General features: G+C 36.6%; 1 protein-coding gene and 1 long non-coding RNA gene across 4 annotated transcripts; both read left to right on the top strand.

The window, feature by feature from the left end:
- Window positions 1-513: 513 nt before the first annotated feature.
- Window positions 514-5,168, top strand: LOC141623439 (uncharacterized). Of its 3 annotated transcripts, none has more exons than XM_074439547.1 (6): window positions 514-594; window positions 1,013-1,149; window positions 1,267-1,431; window positions 2,525-2,647; window positions 3,001-3,144; window positions 4,590-5,168. In XM_074439547.1, the coding sequence occupies exons 2-6, from the start codon at window positions 1,024-1,026 to the stop codon at window positions 5,025-5,027; spliced, it is 996 nt and encodes a 331-aa protein (XP_074295648.1). In that variant the 5' UTR covers window positions 514-594; window positions 1,013-1,023; the 3' UTR covers window positions 5,028-5,168. The 3 variants fall into 3 exon arrangements, with proteins under 3 accessions (XP_074295648.1, XP_074295647.1, XP_074295646.1); XM_074439546.1 differs by having other exon boundaries at window positions 587-656; XM_074439545.1 differs by lacking the exon at window positions 514-594 and adding an exon at window positions 677-821.
- Window positions 5,169-5,928: 760 nt separating this feature from the next.
- On the top strand, window positions 5,929-14,514 carry LOC141623438 (uncharacterized). Its single transcript, XR_012533374.1, has 4 exons — window positions 5,929-6,429; window positions 6,537-7,345; window positions 12,847-12,964; window positions 14,271-14,514. It is a non-coding gene; the product is annotated as an uncharacterized LOC141623438 (long non-coding RNA).
- The last annotated feature ends 9,119 nt before the right edge of the window (window positions 14,515-23,633 follow it).

Below are 23,633 nucleotides of genomic sequence, written 5' to 3'. Positions count from 1 at the left end.
CGTAGCATAATTAATTAATTATACCTCAACCAGTTACTCTAAAGTAGATCTGGCAAACGGGTCAACCGGGTCGGGTTCGGGTCGGGCCAGTTTGGGTCGGGTAATTTCGGGTCTCTCAAATTTTCGGGTTAGTTCGGATGGGGTCAGTTCATTTCGGGTTTGTTGGTCGGGTGTGTTTCGGGTTAAGCGGGTCGGGTTAATTCGGGTCAGGCCATTTTCGGGTCAAAGATTAAGAGAAGAGAGGCATTTCATGTCTATTAGGGTCAATTAAAGTTATAATTTGTCGGGTCATTTTCGGGTTGAGTGGTTTCGGATTGGTCATTTCGGGACGGGTCTGTTACGGGTCCATGAAAACTCGGGTCATTTTCGGGTCGAATCGGGTCACTTCGGGCTTCGGGTGTCATTCGGGTTTAGCCATTCGGGTCGATTTCGGGTCTCGGGTCATCCTTTTCGGGTCGGGTCAACCGGGTCGGGTTGATTTTGCCAGGTCTACTCTAAAGTACTCCGTATGATTTTCCACATTGTCAGAGTTTGATATGAAAGAGTTAAAAGTACACCAAAATATTGACACCATTGAATTAGATCACATATAATGTAAGTTTATCATACTCTACTTCTTTCTCTCTCCCTTATCCTCTTCATGTTGATTACATTTTGTATGTTTGCATTTTTGCTCTTCTACTTACACATTTTTTTTATTTTCCAATTCTCAAAGATTTCCCTTTTAATTTTATGGAAATTATATATATACATGAGATTTTTTTTTGGGTTGTCAATTACTTTTATTCTTGATTCAGTATGTATCAAATTATACAAATTAGGTGAATTTTTAAGGGAAAATTGTCAGTTCCCAGATGCCAAATATTAAGTAGAGGATTACTTGATTAACAAGATTAATTTAGAAATAATTCTTTGCTTGTTAAGTGGGTCATTCTCAGCATTTTGATGCATATTGAATTTGAATAAGATAATCATAAAATTGACTGAATTGGAAATTATTTGCATAATTCAGGCAAATTAATTATGGGAGAGACTAAGGTTGGTTCAACAAGCCAAGTTAATGATAGGAATCGAAAACTTAATCTGATTGATCCTGCATTTTCAAAATTCATCACCCACACCCATCTCAAACTGCAGACTTTTTTAAAGGTTGGTCATTTTTCTAAGCTTCATCATTACTGCTATTGTTTAATTTATTTTATTTATTTTAATATAATGTTGGGTTTGTTGTTGTTGAATTTGTGTGCTATACATTGGTTTTGACAGTCACATTTGAAAGGAATAGGGAAAGGAGCGGAGAGAAAGGATGCGGCACGACAGGTTGTCAGAAAGGATCACAAATCTTCAGTTGACTGGGAGGCTGATCTCAAGACCCAGATGCAACTTTGGCGCCAGAATCCCTATTGGGTCGATCAGCCTCCCGTAATAGATGTAAGTTTTGAGAGTAGTTTCTCGCATTTTGGCGTTTTCCAGAGATGCCAAGTTCTCAACTTTTGATTTTTTAGGTATTTATATTGGCACTGACCAATGAGGCATGAAATTCTGAGATGAGTAAAGTCTCGAACCCTGAAAGTTCTTATTGACACCTTGATTGGATTTGGAGGAAAAGGGATTGATGCAACTTCTCATGTTTGTATTGTAAATTGGGCTGAAGGGAATTGAAAGGATTCATTTTCTCTCCTATGAGCTAAATCGAAATCTTTCAAACACGGGAAAGTAAAGTAGTAAACATCCTTGCTCCATCCCCTCCGTTTCCTTTTCTGTGTCATGTCCAAAGAACGCTCTATAGTTTATTGCTATGTTACTCTTGACAGTTCAAATTAGCTTGTGTTCCGGTGTCCAAAGCTCGACGCTTGGACACAAGTATGATATTTACACAATTCATTTTATGCCAAAAGTATAGTGTTTTACATAAAATAGCATCACTTGGACACATTTCGTATGATATTTCTAGTTGCGTCTGAGTAACATAGGTTTGTTGCACTTATTAGCTTGTTTTAGTTTGGTTTTGCCATTGTTATGTTGCACATACATTGGTTATAGGACTATTGCAATGTTTGTAAGGGAAAACAAATGAGAGATGTAAATGAACTATTAATGTTTAGACAACATGGGCTTAACTAATGTCATCGCTTCACATCTGGAATCACAACCAACACTTGTTCCAGAGGCAATCTTGCTGAACTACTGTCTGTTTTGGCATCATGAGAAATCCTGTTCTCTTGTTTCCTGCAAATTTGTACTCCGTAACATCCAGTGTTCCTTCAAGCTTAGGAAGTGATATTATACACTGGTTCTGTTCTTCATTAGGGAGGATTGATGGTTTGACCTGCAAAAAAAATACTTCTGATTACTATCATCCAGGGGAACCTAACATATTAGTGCTGATTTTCCAGTAATTGTCAATAATTTTTTTATCAAAAAGTGTCGATTGTATGAGGTGGCTCTCGTACACCTGTTGGTCCAAATTGTTAGGTCAAGCATGTAACATTGTAACCTCAATGAATTGGCTGTGTTCCTGCAGGTTACAGTACCCAAAGGATCGCTTTGCAATCTGTATGCTAAAGTTGACGTTGGGTTGCCACCAGATGCCATATACAACATTGTCACTGACCCTGATAATAAGAGGGTCTTCAAAAACATCAAGGTGGGTTGTACGACTTGTACCTATCAAAATGCATAGTATAACTTACAATAGCTTTTGTGATCTATCATTCATCATAAGGGCAATAGTAATATTTTATACATATGAACTTTGATTTTCAGGATAGCTAACAAACACAGTTTCTACGAAGTATTAGTCTTATATTACAACAACAATATCTTAAATATGTGAACTTTGGTCTCCTGGATTTACACCGTCATATCTGAAAACACTGAGAGGATCAACCTTATTTTACATTTCTTACAATTTATTTCTGTAGTTGAACATAGTGATTTGGACATTATTCAGAGTAACTTTTAAATAGACACCTTTGATGAATTTTGTTTCTATACCAGGATGTCATATCAAGGAAGGTATTGGTTGATGAGGGTTCTAGACAGGTCGTTGAGTTGGAACAAGCAGCTATATGGAAGTTTATTTGGTGGTCAGGAACGATTTCTGTTCATGTAATAGTAGATCAAAACCGAGAGGATCACTCAGTAAGTTTAAAAACTTGGTTTTTAACCCTGTAAACCCATACTAGTATGGATCCCGCGCATGCATGCGCGGTATTTATAGATATTTTATTTTATAGTGTATTATTTATAGATTTTAAATTGACAAATCATTAATTTTTCATATTAATATGAGAGTAAAAATTTAAATGTAAAACTAATCAAAAGAATGGATAAAGTCATGAAATATGTATTTTAATGAATATTTTTACCATAAAACTAATGATTTCAATTTATAAATTTTCTTAAATAATTTTAAGAGTAAATTATCAATTACTACCTTTTAAAATACACTTTTTCAAACTTACTCCCTTTTATAATTTTTTATAAAAATTACACCCAAAAAGTTGTCAAAATTTATAAATTGCTCTCAAATCTCTATTTTTGTGTTTTGATGACAAAAATACCCCTAATTTCTTTAATTTTCCTATTACTCCTTAACTCAATCCGAGTGCCAACCCTTTATCCACCAACCACTACCTGACTCCACCACAAACCACCCCAATACCTCGCCCAAACTCGAGCACGAAACTCGCCGGAATTCAGCGACTTATGGCCTTACTAATTTGCCCCCAATAATTTTTTTCCATGTTCCATACCAATTCTTGAACCCTTGAGCTACGCTTGTATGAAGGCTCGGCCAACAAGCACAAGGAACTGAAGGAAGGTGGTAAATTCTTTTTTATTTGTTTATGATGTTGGCGAAGACCGGTAATTCACTGCCACAAACCCAACAAAAGGCTTAGCCAATTAACACAAATAGCCATATAAGAATCTCATGTCGACGGCGGAGAGGGTGGGTGATAGTGGTGGTTGGTGGAGGAGGTCAGCGGTGGTTGAAGCCTTGAAGGGCGGACAACTAGATAGTTTCATAATTAACTTGAGAACTAAATTAATTTCGTCATAAAAGCACAAAAGTATAGGTTTGGTATCAATTTCTAAATTTTGGCAATATTTTGGGTGTAATTTTTCTAAAAAATTATAAAAGGGAGTAAATTTTAAAAAGTGTATTTTAAAAAGGAGAAATTGATAATTTACTCTAATTTTAATGAATTTTTTTGTCATGAAATTAATAATTTCAGTTCATAATTTTTTTATATGAATTAAGTACGTGTTAAACTTTTTTTTATGTGAAACTAATAATATCAGTTATGGGGTTTTCATATTCGAATTCTTAGATTTATACCAATTTTGTTTTATTTTAGTTAAATGATTATAATTTAATTCAAAAATATTATAGTGATTAATTAAAAGTTTAAATCTTAATTAAAAGATAATAATTTTTAATAAAATAATGTATTGTTTCCTATTTAATCAGATTCTTTTAGAGGGAAATTTTTTGAGAAGTTTTATTCTCTTAGTATATAGGAGAGGAGATGATGTTTCTTAGCTGACAAATAACTCGTAATCTAACCCTTCTCTTCCCTTAGATGCGGTTCAAGCAAGTAAATACTGGATTTATGAAAAAGTTTGAAGGGTGTTGGAGAGTAGAGCCTATATTCGTCGATGAGAAGATTTGCTATCCTTTTCGACCCAAAACTTTGTCTGATTATCAGTCATGCACAGGAGGCAGAGGGAGAATCGGATCGCGGGTTAGCTTAGAGCAACTTCTTGAGCCGGCTATAATCCCGCCCCCTCCGATTTCATGGTATCTTAGAGGGATAACCTCAAAGACCACAGAAACGCTGATAAACTATATGATTGAAGAAGTTGCAAGGATCAAGGGTTTCTCTGAAGCAACAGATGGAAGTAAAGAGCTGAAATCATTTGAAGATGCATCAAACAGTATAAGTGTTGATCAAATACGAGACATTAAAAAGCGATGGGCCTTGCATAGGAGAAACGCTTTACAATTTCGGAAGAAATAGTAGCTGTATGTATATCATGTATGTGTTGTAGATGTATTATAACCTGTTTTGTAATTATAAACCCAGAAATCTTGAGATAATCGCTGCTGATTTAACTCAAAAATTCAGTGGAATACACGGAGAAAATTACTTGGTGCTTGCTAGCTGTTGAAGTAAACTAGTACATTTACTTTGGTAATATAGCTCAAAATAAGAGGAAAGTAGAGACGCTAGGTGGTGGTAGAGGTGATGTGAGAATTATTACCTCCATTATTTCTATTATTTTACATATTAATGAGGACCTGCAACTATTTTTTAAATTTTCTACTTTCTCTTTCTCACCGTAAGACTAAGTGCTTGTTTGGTTACCTCTTAAAATTCATGTGAGTTGAAAAATCTCATGAATTAGAAACGGGGGACTTGTTTGATTGTCCACTTTTTGGCAAAATGTGGGAATTTAATTTTCCAAAGAGTTGGAAACTCCTCCACAATGGAGGAGTTCAATTACCTAGCTCCCCCTAGGTAATTGCAAACTTCTGTGGAATTAAATTCCTGTATAGGCAACCAAACGGGTTTGCTAAAATCACATGAATTCCCACCATGTGGGAATTTAATTCTCATGATTTCGATATTTCTATGAAGTTAGATTCCAACGGGCAACCAAACGAGCACTAATTGTAAGACTAATTGTTGTTTCCACTATCTTTCATAATTTTCCTTGTCAGGTGATGTTGGTCCACCAGTTCCATGGCCGCGGGGAAGAAGTGTTGAGTATGTTTGAACCGCAAGTGCACGGTTGTCAGGAGTAACACTTAGGGTGTCGAATTCCAAAAAGACCAACGATTACTAGTTGGCTTTAATGAGATGTTTATCTAAGTCTATAAAAGTCATGGGTTGTTTTATCTAATAAACTAACTGACTCAATGAAATGCAAGTAATACTAAATCTATACACCTTATCTATCCCCCTTACTAAAAATATGGGTAAGCCTTTAGGGACTGCGTTTTGGGGGTTTGCTAGACAACACGTTGCGTTTCGATTTCCCTCTGCTTTTTTGTCTCCTTCCCTTCCCTTGACTTTACTCTTTCCTCGGCATTTTCATCACACCGCACCATTTTTCCCATTCCTCAACCTAAACCTTCATCACTACCTTTTATCCCTTTCCTTCAATCAGTCTCTCACTTTAGTAGCTATTGTCTCCTCCCAAAACCTCAATCGGCGATCAGATTCTCACCACCAATCCTTTTTCTTTCTTTGTAAGCTACATAGACTAATTGCACTCATCACACCTTTTACATTCATTTTGGGTGTTCGATTGATATTTCGGTCAAAAGAAGCCACCTTTGTAACTAGGGTTTTGAAATCAGAGACAATCTGCTGTATATTAAGTCAAGCTCGGAATTATTGTAAGATCAGAGTTAAGGTTAGTGATTCATCTGTGTAACTAGGTTTTGGATCTTATTAGTAACCTCTAATTTTATGTTAATTCCACTATTTAATGACTCTGCTTGTTTTGTTGATAATCTGCAGTGATTTGATATTGTCTGTATACGAGAAAAATCTACGAGGTTTTCATAAGCAAGCTGGAAATCGTAAGCGGATCAATTGCAGTACTCTGGTATCATTTTATATTGTCTGTATAATGTGAAAAGTTCGTTGATGCAAGAGTTGATGCCCAAACCCCCTTCATAAATGCCACATTTTTACTAAATGACACGAACTACATTTCAATTGTAATTACACTCTGAACGACTTAACAACAGGACTTGGGTGGATCCTTTATAATTTCTTTTCAAGTCTTACGTGATTATGCTGCGCCTTTATAGAGTGTGAACTAAATGATTACATTGATTCTCAATAGATGGATTCTGAAGGTTTCTTTCTCATTAAGTATAAAAGTTTTGTGAGGATAAGATTGATTAAAGAAGAGTGAATGCATCGCTTTCGTTGCATTAGTTGTTAGTGAATGCATCGCTTTCATTGCATTAGTTGTTCCATATTGAAAAATTATATTTGAGCGAGATGCAGATGTTATTGCGAGTATTGTTCAAGTTTTCTATATATTTTGCTGGCACCGCCACTATTTTCTGCAGCTACTCAATGATCAACCCTCAAGGCCTTAAATTTTGGAATTATCTCGTTGTTTCTGTGTATGGCAAATCACGACGAGCTTCTTCCAGGCTCATTTCGTTCAATTGTGTAGAAACATATTTTACACTTACTCTCTGATATGCTGAGATTCTAATCTCTATACAATTTTGCTTCCTCATTTTTTTCTCATATTACTCAATTCACTATTGTGGTTGTGAATAAGGATCCTAAATTTACAAAATACTCTGGTATATGTTTCCTTTTACAAAAGACTTCTGCAATATCTATGTATGTTTCCTTTTATTTCTCTTTTATTCTTCAGTTATTGCGTTAACTAGCATAGATTCCGCTATGCGCGGTATATATAGAGTACTTATTTTTTAGGGTGATATTTATAATGAAAGACCAATTAAAGAGAATCGAGTAACGTTATGAAATGTGTATTTTAATGAAATAAATATATTTTTTTTACCATGAAATTAATGATTTCTTTATTTAAATAATTCTCCAATTATTTTAATGAAATTTCTATTATCACAAAGTTAATGGTAGGTATGTGTCGAATTATTCTCTAACATTAAAATTATAACATTTAATGAAGATTTTACAACGTGCAGTTTATAGTTTAACATCAAACTTAATTTATTTTGATGAAAAAATTATAACAATTAGTAAAGTTAATAGTTTAATAAAAAGATAGTTTATAATTTTGATCTATACTAAATAGTTTAATAAAAAAAAGATAGTAATAGTTTAAAGAAGGAATATTTTACTTGTTTCTAGAATTAGATAGAAGCATTTGGAGGGAAATAAGAGAAATATTATTCTGTCAGTAATAAAGGAGATTTTATTAGTAAATATAGATAATGAATACAAATTAGAAAGGAAATAAATATTATTTAGTATAATTCACTTGGGCGGGAAAATTTAGAGATGTGTTAATCTTTTAGTATATAGGGGATACGGAGTAAGTACAGTAAGTTACGGAATACATTTAACGTCTTTTACTCAATTAATTCGTCAGTTTTAATTTCTACGGAATATCTAAGAATGGTCTTATCATGTAAACCATTTATGATTTTTTTTAAGCGTATTAAAATGCTTGCAAAATTTGGATTGCCGTGACAGTAGGTTCCTCTATAGTCTTAGGTCTCATAGTGCATCGTTAACGCGAGTCCGTTTCATCGGAGAATTTATCTCTGATGAATTGATACAAGATATTGTATATTGGAGGTAATTTAGTGTTAATTGTGATTCGAGATATTGTGATTTGAGATTTTCGAAATAATATTGTTAGCATTGCATAGTTTGAGGGCAAATTATAGTTTATTTTTCTATAGGATTGTATAATTAGAAAAGTCAAAGCATAATTTATTTCCATGTATAAAATTTCAAGAATTATCACGTTAGAATTTTAGTAATGACTAATGATGTCAAATCAATGCAATCAATTAGTTTAAGTCGAGGGCCCAACTTAGATAGTGTTTTGTACTGTTTACAATCCACAAGGCAGAGTGGCAGACCCATCAAAGTGGGAAAACACTTTGGCGGGAAAATACTAAGAGAATTTTATTCTCTTAGTAGTAGGGGATGAGTGTTTTTTGTTTTTGCGGTTATTTTGTTTGATTATGAGATGGGTTATGATCATTTTGTGTGATTATGTTTACTTTTTAGGATTATTCATGAATACATAAGTTTAGAGCAATCCTAATGCATCTAAAGGAGATATACCTGGTATATATAAAAGATACAGATATTTTGCATAGGGAAAGTAGAAGCCAATATACCCGGTATATATAAAAGATACGTTCCGAGGCACTCTCCAGCAACACATCAGAGTAATTCACTAGAGAACGATAATGGGTGCTCATCAGAAAGAGTCTTAAAGCAAGTGGATGACAAAGTTGTATAACCATGATTTAAGAGAACACCAATCATACAATAATGGAAAGACCACATTAGTTTGTTCAAAATGGTACATTTCCTCAAAACGATTGTCTATGCAGTCTCAAGTTACTATGTCAGCTATGAAACACATCATATATAGTTTAGACTTAAAATGCATGCATGCAAACCTACAATGTCAATCTAATATCAAGAAAGAGTATTAGCCATTTACCATTAATATAATAACAATCGGCTTTCTATTTGTCGTACTTGATTTTAGACTTGGCAAATAAGTCAATCGGGTCAGGTTCGGGTTGAATCAATTTCGGGCTTGTAGACTTCGGACTCGGCGGGGTCATTTCGGGTTCGAGTCTTTTTCGGGTCAACTATTATCAAGTTATTTGTGGATAATAATCAGTTTGCAGCAACAAACATTCGGGTCGGGTTATACTGGGTTCGGGTCAATTCGGATTTGGGTCAAGTTCGGGTGTCGGATCGAGTCAATTTTGTCGGGTCTATAACTTGATATGTTGTCCTATTCGTTGGAATTGCATCATTTGTTCAGATCTTTCCCACAAGTTTTGGAAAAGGAGACGCCAAAGATCAATGCTTTGTTTGACTAGAAATATGAGTTTATTTTTTAGGGAAACTAGAAATATGAGTTAATTATATATTCATGAATAAACATGAATAATGAAAGGTTATATGTAGGGCTAAGCAAAATCGGATATCCGACCCGGATTTCAAAATCGGATCGGATATCCGAATTTAAAATTATCATTTTTTCTGATCCACATCCGATCCGAAAATTCGGAAATCCAGATTTCGGAAACCGGATTCGATCCGGATTTAAATGTACAGTAAAAGTTCCACCGAGACTAGTGGTATTAAGCTATTGGCAGACTAAAACTAAAGGCAATTTCGGTCCATTTCGCATTTGCAACCCACTGAAAAAGGTAATGTTTTCGATCGCATAAATAACAAGTCTTGATCGCATAAATTATAATTCTTGATGCATAAATTACAAGTCTTAATTGCATAAATTACAAGTCTTTATTACAACTTTCAAAACTAGTCTAAAAACGGCATAAACTAAACATAAGGTTTTCCTTTTCATTTTTTTAATATAAATTTTAAAATTCGGATATCCGATTTTAAGAAAATCACAATCCGCATCCGATCCAGTTTATTCGGAAAAAAACGGATCGGATATCCAATTTAAATGGTATCCATATATTCGGATTATTTTTTTCGGATTTCGGATCGGATTCGGGAAAAAATCGGATCGGATAGTTTTTGCTCAGCCTTAGTTATATGGGTATATTGGCTTTACTTTCCCTATCCAAAATAATAAATAATAAAGAAGAATAATGATAGGTCCATTTTATATATAGTTTACCCCCTATTTTAGCTCGGTTTATTTGATTATTGGACTTATATTAGTGTGTTTGTGAGCTAATTCCGTGTTCTAGATGATTTTGCTTGAATTCATTGCATTTTGTAGGAAATGAAACACTCGGTAGCTTTTTCCCGTCAAATTAGCATTCACCAAAGCTCACGAGGCTAATGAGAGCAAGTCTTGACCATGCAAGGGCGTTTTGGGAAGTATAGGGGCGTTTCGGGAAGAATTGGAAAGCCTGAGCATGAAGAAACCAACTTTGGTTGGTGTGCAAGTAAAGAAATGAATCCAAGTAAAAGCCCAAGCTAATAGCATGAATTGGATGCCATATGACCCCTAAGATGCCTTAGACGGACTCATGAATATGCAAGCATTGGATTCCGCATCATAATTAATTAAGAAGTTAAGACGGAATTAAGAGAAAAACTGAAATTCCCACGACCCCGATAGGGGTGGGGTGACCTCGATCGGGGTTGACCCTCTTTATGTCATTTACGTTTCATCCCCTTATTCCTATATAAGGGGTATTGAATCCGTCATTTGGGACACCTCATACACCACTTTTACATGTTTTTCATACACTATTTTGAGTTCTTAGTATAGTTTAGAGTAGCTTTCCCTTTAACATTTCCTTTATGTTATAAACAATTTCACTCAAGTTGTATACAATTACATTTCAAGTTATTTCCATTTGTTCTATCTTGTTCTTCATTTCCAAGTTCATTTCCAATTGTTAAGGTAATCTTATTTCTAGTATTGTTTTGTTATCCATTTGTCATTTACTTACTAGTTAGTAAGTTCATCTTTATTGTATCATTTGTCATTAGATTAGTTTTCATTATGCATGAGTAATTCACTAGTCTAGGGATTAAGGGAGCCATGCATGAGTAGCATTTGCAATTGTTGAAATAGGATGTTTTAATATCAACTCATTGTTTCTTTAACATGCTTGCATTGTAGTGTTAGTCTTTGATGTTGGGCACTATCTTAGATTAAATTTGTTAATTCACTTTAATAAGTCGAGAGGCACGAAAATAAATTAGACTAAGCATGTTTTAGTAGACCGACCTAGCCATAGCGAGAGCTCGTTAGGACTCGTTCTATATGGTTGACAATAAGGCTGAGTGGTGGTTGTCATAAGACCTAAACAATTAATGATTTTATCAACTCATATGTTTAACTTGAGCATTTACATAATTTGCATGTATGACCCGACTTCCCTAGACTCTTTTTTTTATTATTGATTTCTTTCATTACCAAACCAAACAATTAATCGATAACCGACTGATAGAATTCACTCCATAACAACTTGTTTAGCAACTCTTGTCTCCTTGTGTTCTACCCCTACTACTACATTCATTTGTTACTAAGGTATTTATCTTTGATTAGGTTGCGACATCCTATCAAATAACCATGTAGATGATGAAGAAATTTGGGTCATGAATAATGAAAGGTTATAAACTCATAATCGTTAAAGAGCCGGAGATTAGGTACATGATTACAAATATTCCAATTCTTTTACCTGTCTAATTGTGAAGAAGTTTCCGATGATTTGAACATCTTTTCTGAGTTAATATGACAAACCCATTATGTACCAGTAGCTGATATTTGTTTCTCGACATGCAGCACAACTTTGAACAATTTCATTTTCATGGTGGGGAAACATAAGATCCATCCTGCAACCGTGTATTAACTATGTTACTCTGACTCTTCTAATTTACTCGCTTACCCGTGTCCGACACTCGACACTCGATACTCGGACATGGGTATGACACTTGGACACTTCATTTTGGACCAAGATATGAGTATTCAAAAAAAAAAAAAAAAATCCACACTTGGACACACACCCATATCGGATACTTCTAAACGAGTTTGAGTAACATAGTGTGTATATCAAATAAGTATCACAAGTATGCAGCGCTCATAGCACGCTCATAGCACTGCATTCAATATGCCATCCCAATATGGCTCTCCTTCTTTGAAAAACTGAAAAGGCAACACACATTTGGGTAAACAAAATCATGATCACCACGCGCCTAGATATTGTAAATGCAGCTCATTTTAGACAAACTTGCAAAAAAAAAAGTAACAAAACTTTTTGCACAAGTAGATGGTAGCAGCAGTGGCAGTTATAATAACAGTAAGAAACAAGTAACATTTAGTGAGACCGCAATAAATGAAGCAATGGAACAAGGAAAAAATCATGGAGATGATCAAGTACCCATGTGGGTTTCAAGATTATCAATAATGGTATTGCGAGATCGCTTGTTAACATGTTTAGGGTGACTTCAGTTGTTTTGATTGTTGATTTCAATCTGTTTTGTCTGGTACTTTTGTGGTTTTTTAGAGACTCTTGATTTGTTGCACTTTGTGTGATACCTTGTTTTGGTATCTCCTAAGCTCTCAGCCTAAGTACAATTTAATTTCGAGTGAAAAAATCTAACAGGGTTATTTTCATCAAAGGCGTGTCAGGTTTGTTTTGAAGTGTAATGTTTCATGCTTAAGCATCACATACTCAAGAAATATAGCACTTTTCTCTACAGGGAATACATGATGCTGGGTTTGGCTATTGATATATAAGGTATTTCCTTACATATTTGACTATTTAAGGCATTTGAGCATAAGTTTCTTTGCACCCTTTCAATTGAAAATGAAGTTGTTATATACCTGGTGGGGATAGTGATAGCGTAGGAGTATTATAATAAACTTTAATATTTGAGCAATTTTAATTTCTTAGAAGAAACTAAAATCTAGGTATCGGAGGTCGAAGTTGTGGTGGCTAAAGTGGTCAGTCACGATAGTTGGTGGTTGGTGTCTCAGTTTCATTCCTCTTTTCAATTCCAACTGACATGTTAGTTTATGAAAGAGAGGATGACATTTGATCAAAGAAGAGAAGAATTATGGAGGAGGAGAATGAGGGGGAGGGAGGGAGAGGAATAAGAGGTTGTGAGGATGGGGGGTTCAGTGTAGAACCAGTATATAACCACCCAACTGAGAGGAAATGGATGGGGCATGACATGTTGAAGGATGAGCGAGAGGGGTGGAGGGAAAGAGAAAGAAGTTACAGAGCTCAATGGAATGCTGGAGAATGAAAGGATGACATCAAAGTAAAACATGGTGGGAGGAAGGAGAGGGTGAGGCACGCTGAGTGTATAACCAGTGCAGTGAGCTATTAAAGGAATGAGAGAGAGAGAGAGAGAGAGAGAGAGAGAGAGAGAGAGAGAGAGAGAGAGAGAGAGAGAGAGAGAGAGAGAGAGTTTGTCTCCCTCCATTTATACATGTTTTGAAAAATACAAACTGTACACATACAATATATATTTGATTTTTAAGTTCTACCGATTGTCATCGTCATATAATTCAGTTTTCAGTAATTATTTTATGAGATGGGAAAATTCGCTTTCTAGCAAACAATCCTATATTACAACTATTTTGTACAGGTGTATTTTGAATAAGATCTTTGATTTGACTTAAGCTCGTCTACTTTGTCTTGAGGCTTAAGTAATGTTAATTTCGTATAGTTACCTCTAGTTTGACAGATTCATCCCATTAGTAAACAACCTAGGCGGGTTTAAATGATATGGTAGTGTTCAAAGGTACTCCCTTTCGAGCTGAATTTTTGAGCCAGTCTTGGGTAAAACCAGCTTATAACAAGACTTAAGTCCTTTTGGTGGATTATTCTTGTTTGGAAACTGATTTTGATGGGTTTGAGATTAGCATTTACTTGAAATGATGTTTTGCCATGACTTAAGCGAAAAGTCTTTAGATTATTGAAATGTTAAGAAATCCTATTGACATGTTTGTTTTAGTGCTTTTGAGTGTTTTACATCAATTGTTGACTTGGAGTTACTGATATAACGATATTCAATTAAAATGTCAAAGTGGCTAAGGTATGTTGCAGATTACCCGTAGTACGTAAGAAAAAAAGGATGCTGAAGTTGATGTAGAAACCATGAAGAAAATGGGAGAAAGAGATTTAGGGACGGAGCAAAAAAAATCGCGGTTAACAAATTTCACATCTTTTATTTGGATGTTTAATTGGTTTGTAATTGTAGCTATACCTATAACATATGAAATACAACTTTTGATGTAATTTAAATAAGATCTCAGACTAGACTCGGGGCATGTGTGCCAAATGCACTTCAGGTTATCAAGGTTATTGATAGTAAATGCCAAATTGTTGGTTTTTTCAATCATGATAAAAATCATGGGCTTTCTTTTGCTTTTTTACTTTCATTACGTCACTTGAAAAAGGAACCTCAATAGCATATGTTTCTTGTAGCGACTTTCATGACCTCACTACAATCGAAGAATAAAATTACGTTGGTATAATTATCTTGGGGTACGGTGCGCAAAGCGCGCCGTACAACAACTAGTTATACAAAATGTGAGCAAGCATAGTTACTGTTCCTAATGAACAGTAACAATGCACAACACTTTGCTCATTTTCACCCAAAAACGAAGCGTTCCATATTTTGCTTTTTGGTTTGTTTTTTGTTTTGAGGAATTCTGGGCTTCCTTTTTTTTGAGGGGAAAACCCCCGAAGGGGATTACTTCATTAAAGATAAATCAAACAAAACAACCGAGTTCGCCGAAGGCGGTAAAGCATTCGACCACACAACCCTAGTAGAGCTCCTAGGTATCGCATGAGCGAGAGCATGAGCAACACAATTGTTCACACGATTAGTATACGACCAAGAAACCGACTGAAAAACATTACAAATAACTAAAATATCCTCTAAAACTTGTGCAAAGATACTCCTCCCAGTGCGCTTCTCTTTAAGAGCATCAATGACCTGCAAAAAGTCGCTTTCCACCACCATCTCACGCACACCTCTACTGGCTCCCATTCCACCTCTCGGGCAATAGAAAGACCCCATAACACCGCTCCAAGACTGTCCCTGCAAACAACCCCCGTTCTCACCCCTTCTCCTTCTTTAACACTAGCATCGACATTTAACTTGACCTTTCCCTCCGGCGTTGGACACCACCCGCCATTTCCTCCTTCCCTGACCCTACCAACCTTCCTCCCGCCCCCGCCTGTCACCACACCGTCCCCTTCATGAAGCACATCATCAGTCCGCTGCACCACACGAGCCAGGTCCACCACAACACCTTCAAAGACCACTTTATTACGATGTTCCCAAATAGCCTAACATCCCACTATGAACTTCCCATTATCCCGAGCATCCATCTCCCTCCACATGTGTTCAATCCACTCCCTCACTCCACACTGCACCTCCTCCTCCTCCCCTTCCAAACCCAGCCCTTCCCAAACCCACTTGGCCACCCCGCAATCTTGAAAGAGATGAAGACACGACTCAGGAACAATAAAAACAGAAATAGCATAAAGAAGACTCACCTCTAACTCGAGATGCAATGTTGTCCGTCGTTGCCAGCGCTTCACTACACAGCTGCCAGAAGAAGAGCTTTACACAAGGCCATTTCGGGATTTTCCAGAGCCGATTCCAGAGCCACCTCTCTCTCTCTCTCTCTCTCTCTCTCTCTCTCTCTCTCTCTCTCTCTCTCTCTCTCTCTCTCTCTCTCTCTCTCTCTCTCTCTCTCTCTCTCCCACACCGATGCACACCGTCCATCTCCCTCGCCCCTTCCAACATCGCATAGGCCGACTTGACCGAATACTCCCTATTCTTCTCCAACCCCCAGTACTAGGTGTCATCGCCCTCATTCGGACTCAGCCGGATGCTCAAAACCCTCTATCTTTCGAAAGGCATGAAAAATTGCTCGAGCTTCGCTGTATCCCACCTCCTTCCACCCGGCTCCATCAAATCCGACACCAACATGTTTGCATTAGCCTCACCACACGAAGATATGACTCTCCCTGTTTGCGTCCTAGGAATCCAAGCCTGCCCTCACACCCTCGTACTACCCCCCATCCCCAATCCAACACTGAATGCCCTTCTCAAGCCCGCCCCTAGGCTCCATAATCCCCCGCCATGTATAGCTTAGGTTGTTACCCAATATCGCTGTCATAAAATCGCCCTCAGGGTAATACTTAGCCTTCATCACCCGAGCCCATAAGCATTCTGTGTCCGTAGCTAACCTCCACGCCTACTTACCCAATAGCGCAAGATTGGAATTACCAAAATAGCGAAACCCCAGCCCACCGTCACATTTTGGTCGACACAGCTTCCTCCACGCTACCCAAGAAATACCACGGCGCCCATCCCCATGCCCCCACCAGAACTGAGACACCATCAAACGCAGCTCATTGCAAAAGTTCGTCGAGATTTTAAAGACACTCATCACGTAGGTAGGGAGTGAAGTGGCAATAGCCTTTATAAGAACCTCCCTATCAGCCCTAGACAAAATTTTCCCGCGCCAGCCTTGTAATATTTTGCTTAGCTTGTCCCGAAGTATATTAGTAATCACCTTTTTCAACCTTCCCACTACCGTTGACAGCCCCAAATAACGTTCCTGCAGCTCCACTTCAGTCACGCCCAAACGTCCCACCACACTATTTCGTTGAGCCCTCGGCACACCCTTGATAAACGAGACCGTTGTCTTGTCTAAATTCACCAGCTGCCCGGATGCTGCCTCGTAGTTTCACAAGATATCATTGACCACATCAACCTCCAATAAATTTGCCCGAATGAAGAAAATGCTATCATCTGCGAAAAAAGATGGGGAAATAGGTGGAGTTGTACCCCCACGCAACCCATGTATAGCTTCCATTTCCACTGCTTTCCTCATCAAATTAGAGAGTGCTTCCGCGCATAAGATAAACAAGTATGGTGATAGCGGATGCCCTTTGCGTAATCCCCATTCCGGTCTAAACTCCTCAGATGGCACCCCGTTGATAAGCACAGAAAATGTCATAACTTTATTTATCCAATCACGATCAAATCCCATAGTAAACAAGACCCGTCTCAAAAAGCACCATTCGACCAGGTCGTAAGCTTTTGCCATTTCCAATTTAAGAACCATGTACCCATCGATTTGTCACGAATTTTTCATATGATGAAACATTTCGAAAGCAACGAGTACGTTATCAGTAATTGCACGGTCAGGAGTAAAAGCGCACTGATTCTCCGACACAATCTCTCCAAGGAACAGCTTTAATCTATTTGCCAACACCTTCGACACGATTTTATATACCACATTACACAAGCTAATGGGTCGAAAATCACGAATTTTATCCGGTGCCTTTTTCTTAGGAATTAAGACAATATTAGTCTTATTAAAGTCATGGGGAACCATCTCACCTCGCAAAATACTCAAAGCAGCTCTGAGAACATCGGGACCAATAATATGCCAATAAAATTGAAAAAACAAAGCGTTCATACCATCCGGACCCGGCGCCTTAAGGGGATGCATTTGACTCAAAGCTTCAACGATCTCCTCTTCCCTGTAATCCGCCCTTAGACCCATATTCATTCGGTCGGAGACACGGCCTTCCAAACCCACACGAAGGCCATCAAAGTTCGCAGGCCTCGTTGAAGTGAAAATTTCACGAAAATAATTAATAGCCACCTCAGCTACTTCGTCATTATCGGCACAAGTCACTCCGTCGTCGTTTATCAGTTTCGCAATGTAGTTCTTTCGCTTTCTTTCCCCTGCTCTCAGATGGAAGAACTTAGTATTCCGATCCCCTTCTCGTAACCACAAAGCTCTCGATCTTTGGCGCCAGTACTGCTCTTCCTGTCGTTGGAGTATAGCAATCTCAGCAACTAGTTTTTTCCGCTTACGAACCTCATCCGTAGTCCTGCTACCCTCATTAAGCCTCCCCAATTTCTTACGTTTCCTTGCCATCTCATTGCCAATTCTACGAATATTATTCTTCTTCTATAATTAGAATTCCCGCGAGCAGGCCTTCAACGACTCTCCCAGCTCTCCTCCTTCCTTTTCCACCCCACGCAGTACTGCTTCCTCATACCCCGCTTCCCCGACCCATATCTTCTCGAATTTAAATCCCCTACACGATGCCTCCACCCTCTCCCTATGATCAAATATAAGCTTAATCGGGGAAAGGTCAGACCATTCTCAATCAAGATGTACAAGTGATAGGCTTATCGCGTACCTATGCAAAAATAATTTCCCTAGACACAAGTTAATGTAGTAATAGGGGTCGAACACAAGGAAACGGGAATTACGTCGTGAATTGCTATGGGTGGATTTTTATCAAGGTCGATTACGTTTTGGGTTTGATTTGTTTGGTTTGTTGATTAATGAAAATTGCAATGTAAATAATATGATAAAAGATAGTCTAAAGGGGTCGGGTCACTCATGCAAAGGTAAACATATTAACATGATAAACTTGGTACTAATAATCTTGTCAATTACTTAGGCTTAAAGATACCCACCTTACGGCATTAGTATCAACCATAGACCGGGTCCTAGAAAAACTCTCGTCCATGACTAGGTCGTCCTACCATACATGCTTAGTCTAATTCAATTCCGTGCCTCTCGACTTTAGAACGAATAAACAAGTTTTAATCTACGACTACGACCGATAATCAAAGATTAAGCGTAACAAAGCAAGCATGTGATGGAAGCAATTGATCAAAATTATTATAAACTTTATTTAATCATATTATATGTTTTATTTTGCATGGCTCCCCTAGCCTTTAGACTAGAGAATTTAGCTACTCATACTAAGATATAAAATGCAAACTAAATTGTAGAGAATATTAAACATGGTTGTATGAACTATATTAATTGGGTGATATAACATATGAAAAGAACAAAGCTAAAGTAACAATTATAAAAACTATGTGATAACTAAAGCAATGATGTAAATTGTAAACTTGTAATAAGAAATACCTTAATAAGGAAGACTTGTATGGAAGAACAAATAACTAGAACCAAAAGATTGAATAACAAATGCTTGAGAATCTCTTGAAATACAAAGTGTTGAATGATTAACTAAAGAATGCTTAAACAACTTAAACTTGAAATGAAAACTAATGAGAGAAAACTTATAATGCTTGAGGCTTAATGTAGTAAACTTGGACGTAAAATGGGATGCCCAAAACCTAGGAATACCTCTCCTATTTATAGGAGAGGAAGGAAAAAACGTAAGAGTCAACAGGCATGCAACTCCGATCGGGGTTGGGCGGCCCCGATCGGGGTCACTTAATCCTCGGTTTATCGCCTTAAATCTCCTCTTAATTGCTAAGGTATCCAATGTTGGTGATTAAATGTGCGATTAATCACCCGAGCAATGTTCTAAATTCCTAGCATCCTAAGCTCTATTGGCATCCAATGCTTGCAACCTTGATATGGACCTTCATTTTGGGCTTGACTTTGCATTTGGCTTCATGTTTAATTCCTTACTTCAATCCACTAATCTTCATGCAAAACCCAAGAAATCTTCACACACTTAGTCCAATATTTGGCCTTGTTTAGCTTAGTGAACTTGGTGTACAAAATCATAGGAAAAAGCCTCTAAATGCTTAGATTCCTACAAAACCGTAACAAACACAACAATACACCTAGAACACAAAATTAGCTCAAAAATATAATAATTAAAGTATGATAATCAATAAAAACCGAGCTAAAATGAGGGGTAAAAGCATATATAAAATGAACATATCAAACTCCCCCAAGCTAAACCCTTGCTTGTCCTCAAGCAAGATACCAAATCCCATCAATTGTTATATCCTAAACAAGCTAAGCATAATGATTTAAAAACCCGAAACAACATGGGCAAGGAATAAAGCAAGACATGGATGAGATTTACACGACGGCGTAGCATAGAAAACTTTGAATGAACCTTTAAGCTCTTGCATGATCTTTCGACTTATGGACTCTCACGGGACACTCAAACTCTTTTATATGTGAAAGGATAATTTTTTTTTGTGAATGAACACTCAACTATCCTCAACTTATAACAATGTGCCCGCAATCTAATATGGTAAACATGTCAAATCTAGCAAGCAAAGACAATCAAATGTAAGCATGATAAAGAAGCCAAATGGGTAGGAAGAAGGTAAATAAACATGGGTAAGAAGGGGAAACAAAAGAGTTATGGTAATGTGGAGCTAAGTCAAGCTAGCAACTACCAAAATGCAAGGATGCTCAAATCCCAATTCTAACCCAATTTTTCAATTCAAACCATAAGAAATTTCTCCAAAATATAATGAATAAAGCTTGAGAATTTCTCACATCTTTTCTTCTTCTTCTCTTTCTTTTCTTTTCTTTTTCAATGCATACTTCTTTTTTCCATGCTTTTTTCTCATTCATTCATTTTTTTCTTTCTTTCTTTTTTTCATTTTCTTTCATTTTCCAATTTTTCAATTCTTTCTCATTTCTCTTTTTTTTCTTCTTTTTTTTTTTTTGAGCATTAAGACCAAGCTCACATGATTTCAAACAACCAAATATATCCCAATGAGCACCCAAACACTATCCAACTAAGCTACTAGCTCAACAAGGGTGGGCAATTTCAATGATGTAGCTAAGGATAAATTTTGTGAAGGGGTCAAAAAGGCTAAAATATCATGTGAATGGCTCCAAAATGCTAAAACAAATGAATGCATGCTTACCAAGAAATGACATGAAGACCATACTTGTGCGTTTTGATGTAACACACATTATAAGGAGACACCTACACTCACCTAAGTGAGACCAAATAAAGATGAAATGGCCTTAAAGGAGGTTCTACCTTACCATTTTGTAGCTTGCCATAAGTCAAGATCAAGCCTATTCGGTTCATTCTCCATCTCCCACCTACTATGTCAAAACATCCCCATGTAGCTAATATCCCATCATTAAAGAATAAATCATTAGCAACAAGCTATTGTTAGGATAAGCAAAGAGGAAAGTAGGCAACAAGCAAGCACAAAGCAAAAATTTCTCTCAAAAATTTTCAAAATTCCTACACTACATGCCTCTCGACTTTAGAACGAATAAACAAGTTTTAATCTACGACTACGGCCGATAATCAAAGATTAAGCGTAACAAAGCAAGCATGTGATGGAAGCAATTGATCAAAATTATTATAAACTTTATTTAATCATATTATATGTTTGATTTTGCATGGCTCCCCTAGCCTTTAGACTAGAGAATTTAGCTACTCATACTAAGATATAAAATGCAAACTAAATTGTAGAGAATATTAAACATGGTTGTATGAACTATATTAATTGGGTGATATAACATATGAAAAGAACAAAGCTAAAGTAACAATTATAAAAACTATGTGATAACTAAAGCAATGATGTAAATTGTAAACTTGTAATAAGAAATACCTTAATAAGGAAGACTTGTATGGAAGAACAAATAACTAGAACCAAAAGATTGAATAACAAATGCTTGAGAATCTCTTGAAATACAAAGTGTTGAATGATTAACTAAAGAATGCTTAAACAACTTAAACTTGAAATGAAAACTAATGAGAGAAAACTTATAATGCTTGAGGCTTAATGTAGTAAACTTGGACGTAAAATGGGATGCCCAAAACCTAGGAATACCTCTCCTATTTATAGGAGAGGAAGGAAAAAACGTAAGAGTCAACAGGCATGCAACCCCGATCGGGGTTGGACGGCCCCGATCGGGGTCACTTAATCCTCGGTTTATCGCCTTAAATCTCCTCTTAATTGCTAAGGTATCCAATGTTGGTGATTAAATGTGCGATTAATCACCCGAGCAATGTTCTAAATTCCTAGCATCCTAAGCTCTATTGGCATCCAATGCTTGCAACCTTGATATGGACCTTCATTTTGGGCTTGACTTTGCATTTGGCTTCATGTTTAATTCCTTACTTCAATCCACTAATCTTCATGCAAAACCCAAGAAATCTTCACACACTTAGTCCAATATTTGGCCTTGTTTAGCTTAGTGAACTTGGTGTACAAAATCATAGGAAAAAGCCTCTAAATGCTTAGATTCCTACAAAACCGTAACAAACACAACAATACACCTAGAACACAAAATTAGCTCAAAAATATACTAATTAAAGTATGATAATCAATAAAAACCGAGCTAAAATGAGGGGTAAAAGCATATATAAAATGAACATATCAAACTCCCCCAAGCTAAACCCTTGCTTGTCCTCAAGCAAGAAACCAAATCCCATCAATTGCTATATCCTAAACAAGCTAAGCATAATGATTTAAAAACCCGAAACAACATGGGCAAGGAATAAAGCAAGACATGGATGAGATTTACACGACGGCGTAGCATAGAAAACTTTGAATGAACCTTTAAGCTCTTGCATGATCTTTCGACTTATGGACTCTCACGGGACACTCAAACTCTTTTATATGTGAAAGGATAATTTTTTTTTGTGAATGAACACTCAACTATCCTCAACTTATAACAATGTGCCCGCAATCTAATATGGTAAACATGTCAAATCTAGCAAGCAAAGACAATCAAATGTAAGCATGATAAAGAAGACAAATGGGTAGGAAGAAGGTAAATAAACATGGGTAAGAAGGGGAAACAAAAGAGTTATGGTAATGTGGAGCTAAGTCAAGCTAGCAACTACCAAAATGCAAGGATGCTCAAATCCCAATTCTAACCCAATTTTTCAATTCAAACCATAAGAAATTTCTCCAAAATATAATGAATAAAGCTTGAGAATTTCTCACATCTTTTCTTCTTCTTCTCTTTCTTTTCTTTTCTTTTTCAATGCATACTTCTTTTTTCCATGCTTTTTTCTCATTCATTCATTTTTTTCTTTCTTTCTTTTTTTCATTTTCTTTCATTTTCCAATTTTTCAATTCTTTCTCATTTCTCTTTTTTTTCTTCTTTTTTTTTTTGAGCATTAAGACCAAGCTCACATGATTTCAAACAACCAAATATATCCCAATGAGCACCCAAACACTATCCAACTAAGCTACTAGCTCAACAAGGGTGGGCAATTTCAATGATGTAGCTAAGGATAAATTTTGTGAAGGGGTCAAAAAGGCTAAAATATCATGTGAATGGCTCCAAAATGCTAAAACAAATGAATGCATGCTTACCAAGAAATGACATGAAGACCATACTTGTGCGTTTTGATGTAACACACATTATAAGGAGACACCTACACTCACCTAAGTGAGACCAAATAAAGATGAAATGGCCTTAAAGGAGGTTATACCTTACCATTTTGTAGCTTGCCATAAGTCAAGATCAAGCCTATTCGGTTCATTCTCCATCTCCCACCTACTATGTCAAGACATCCCCATGTAGCTAATATCCCATCATTAAAGAATAAATCATTAGCAACAAGCTATTGTTAGGATAAGCAAAGAGGAAAGTAGGCAACAAGCAAGCACAAAGCAAAAATTTCTCTCAAAAATTTTCAA

Source organism: Silene latifolia, chromosome X, assembly GCF_048544455.1.
Source record: "Silene latifolia isolate original U9 population chromosome X, ASM4854445v1, whole genome shotgun sequence".
Taxonomy (NCBI): domain Eukaryota; kingdom Viridiplantae; phylum Streptophyta; class Magnoliopsida; order Caryophyllales; family Caryophyllaceae; genus Silene; species Silene latifolia.
This window is presented reverse-complemented; position numbering and strand designations above follow the sequence as displayed.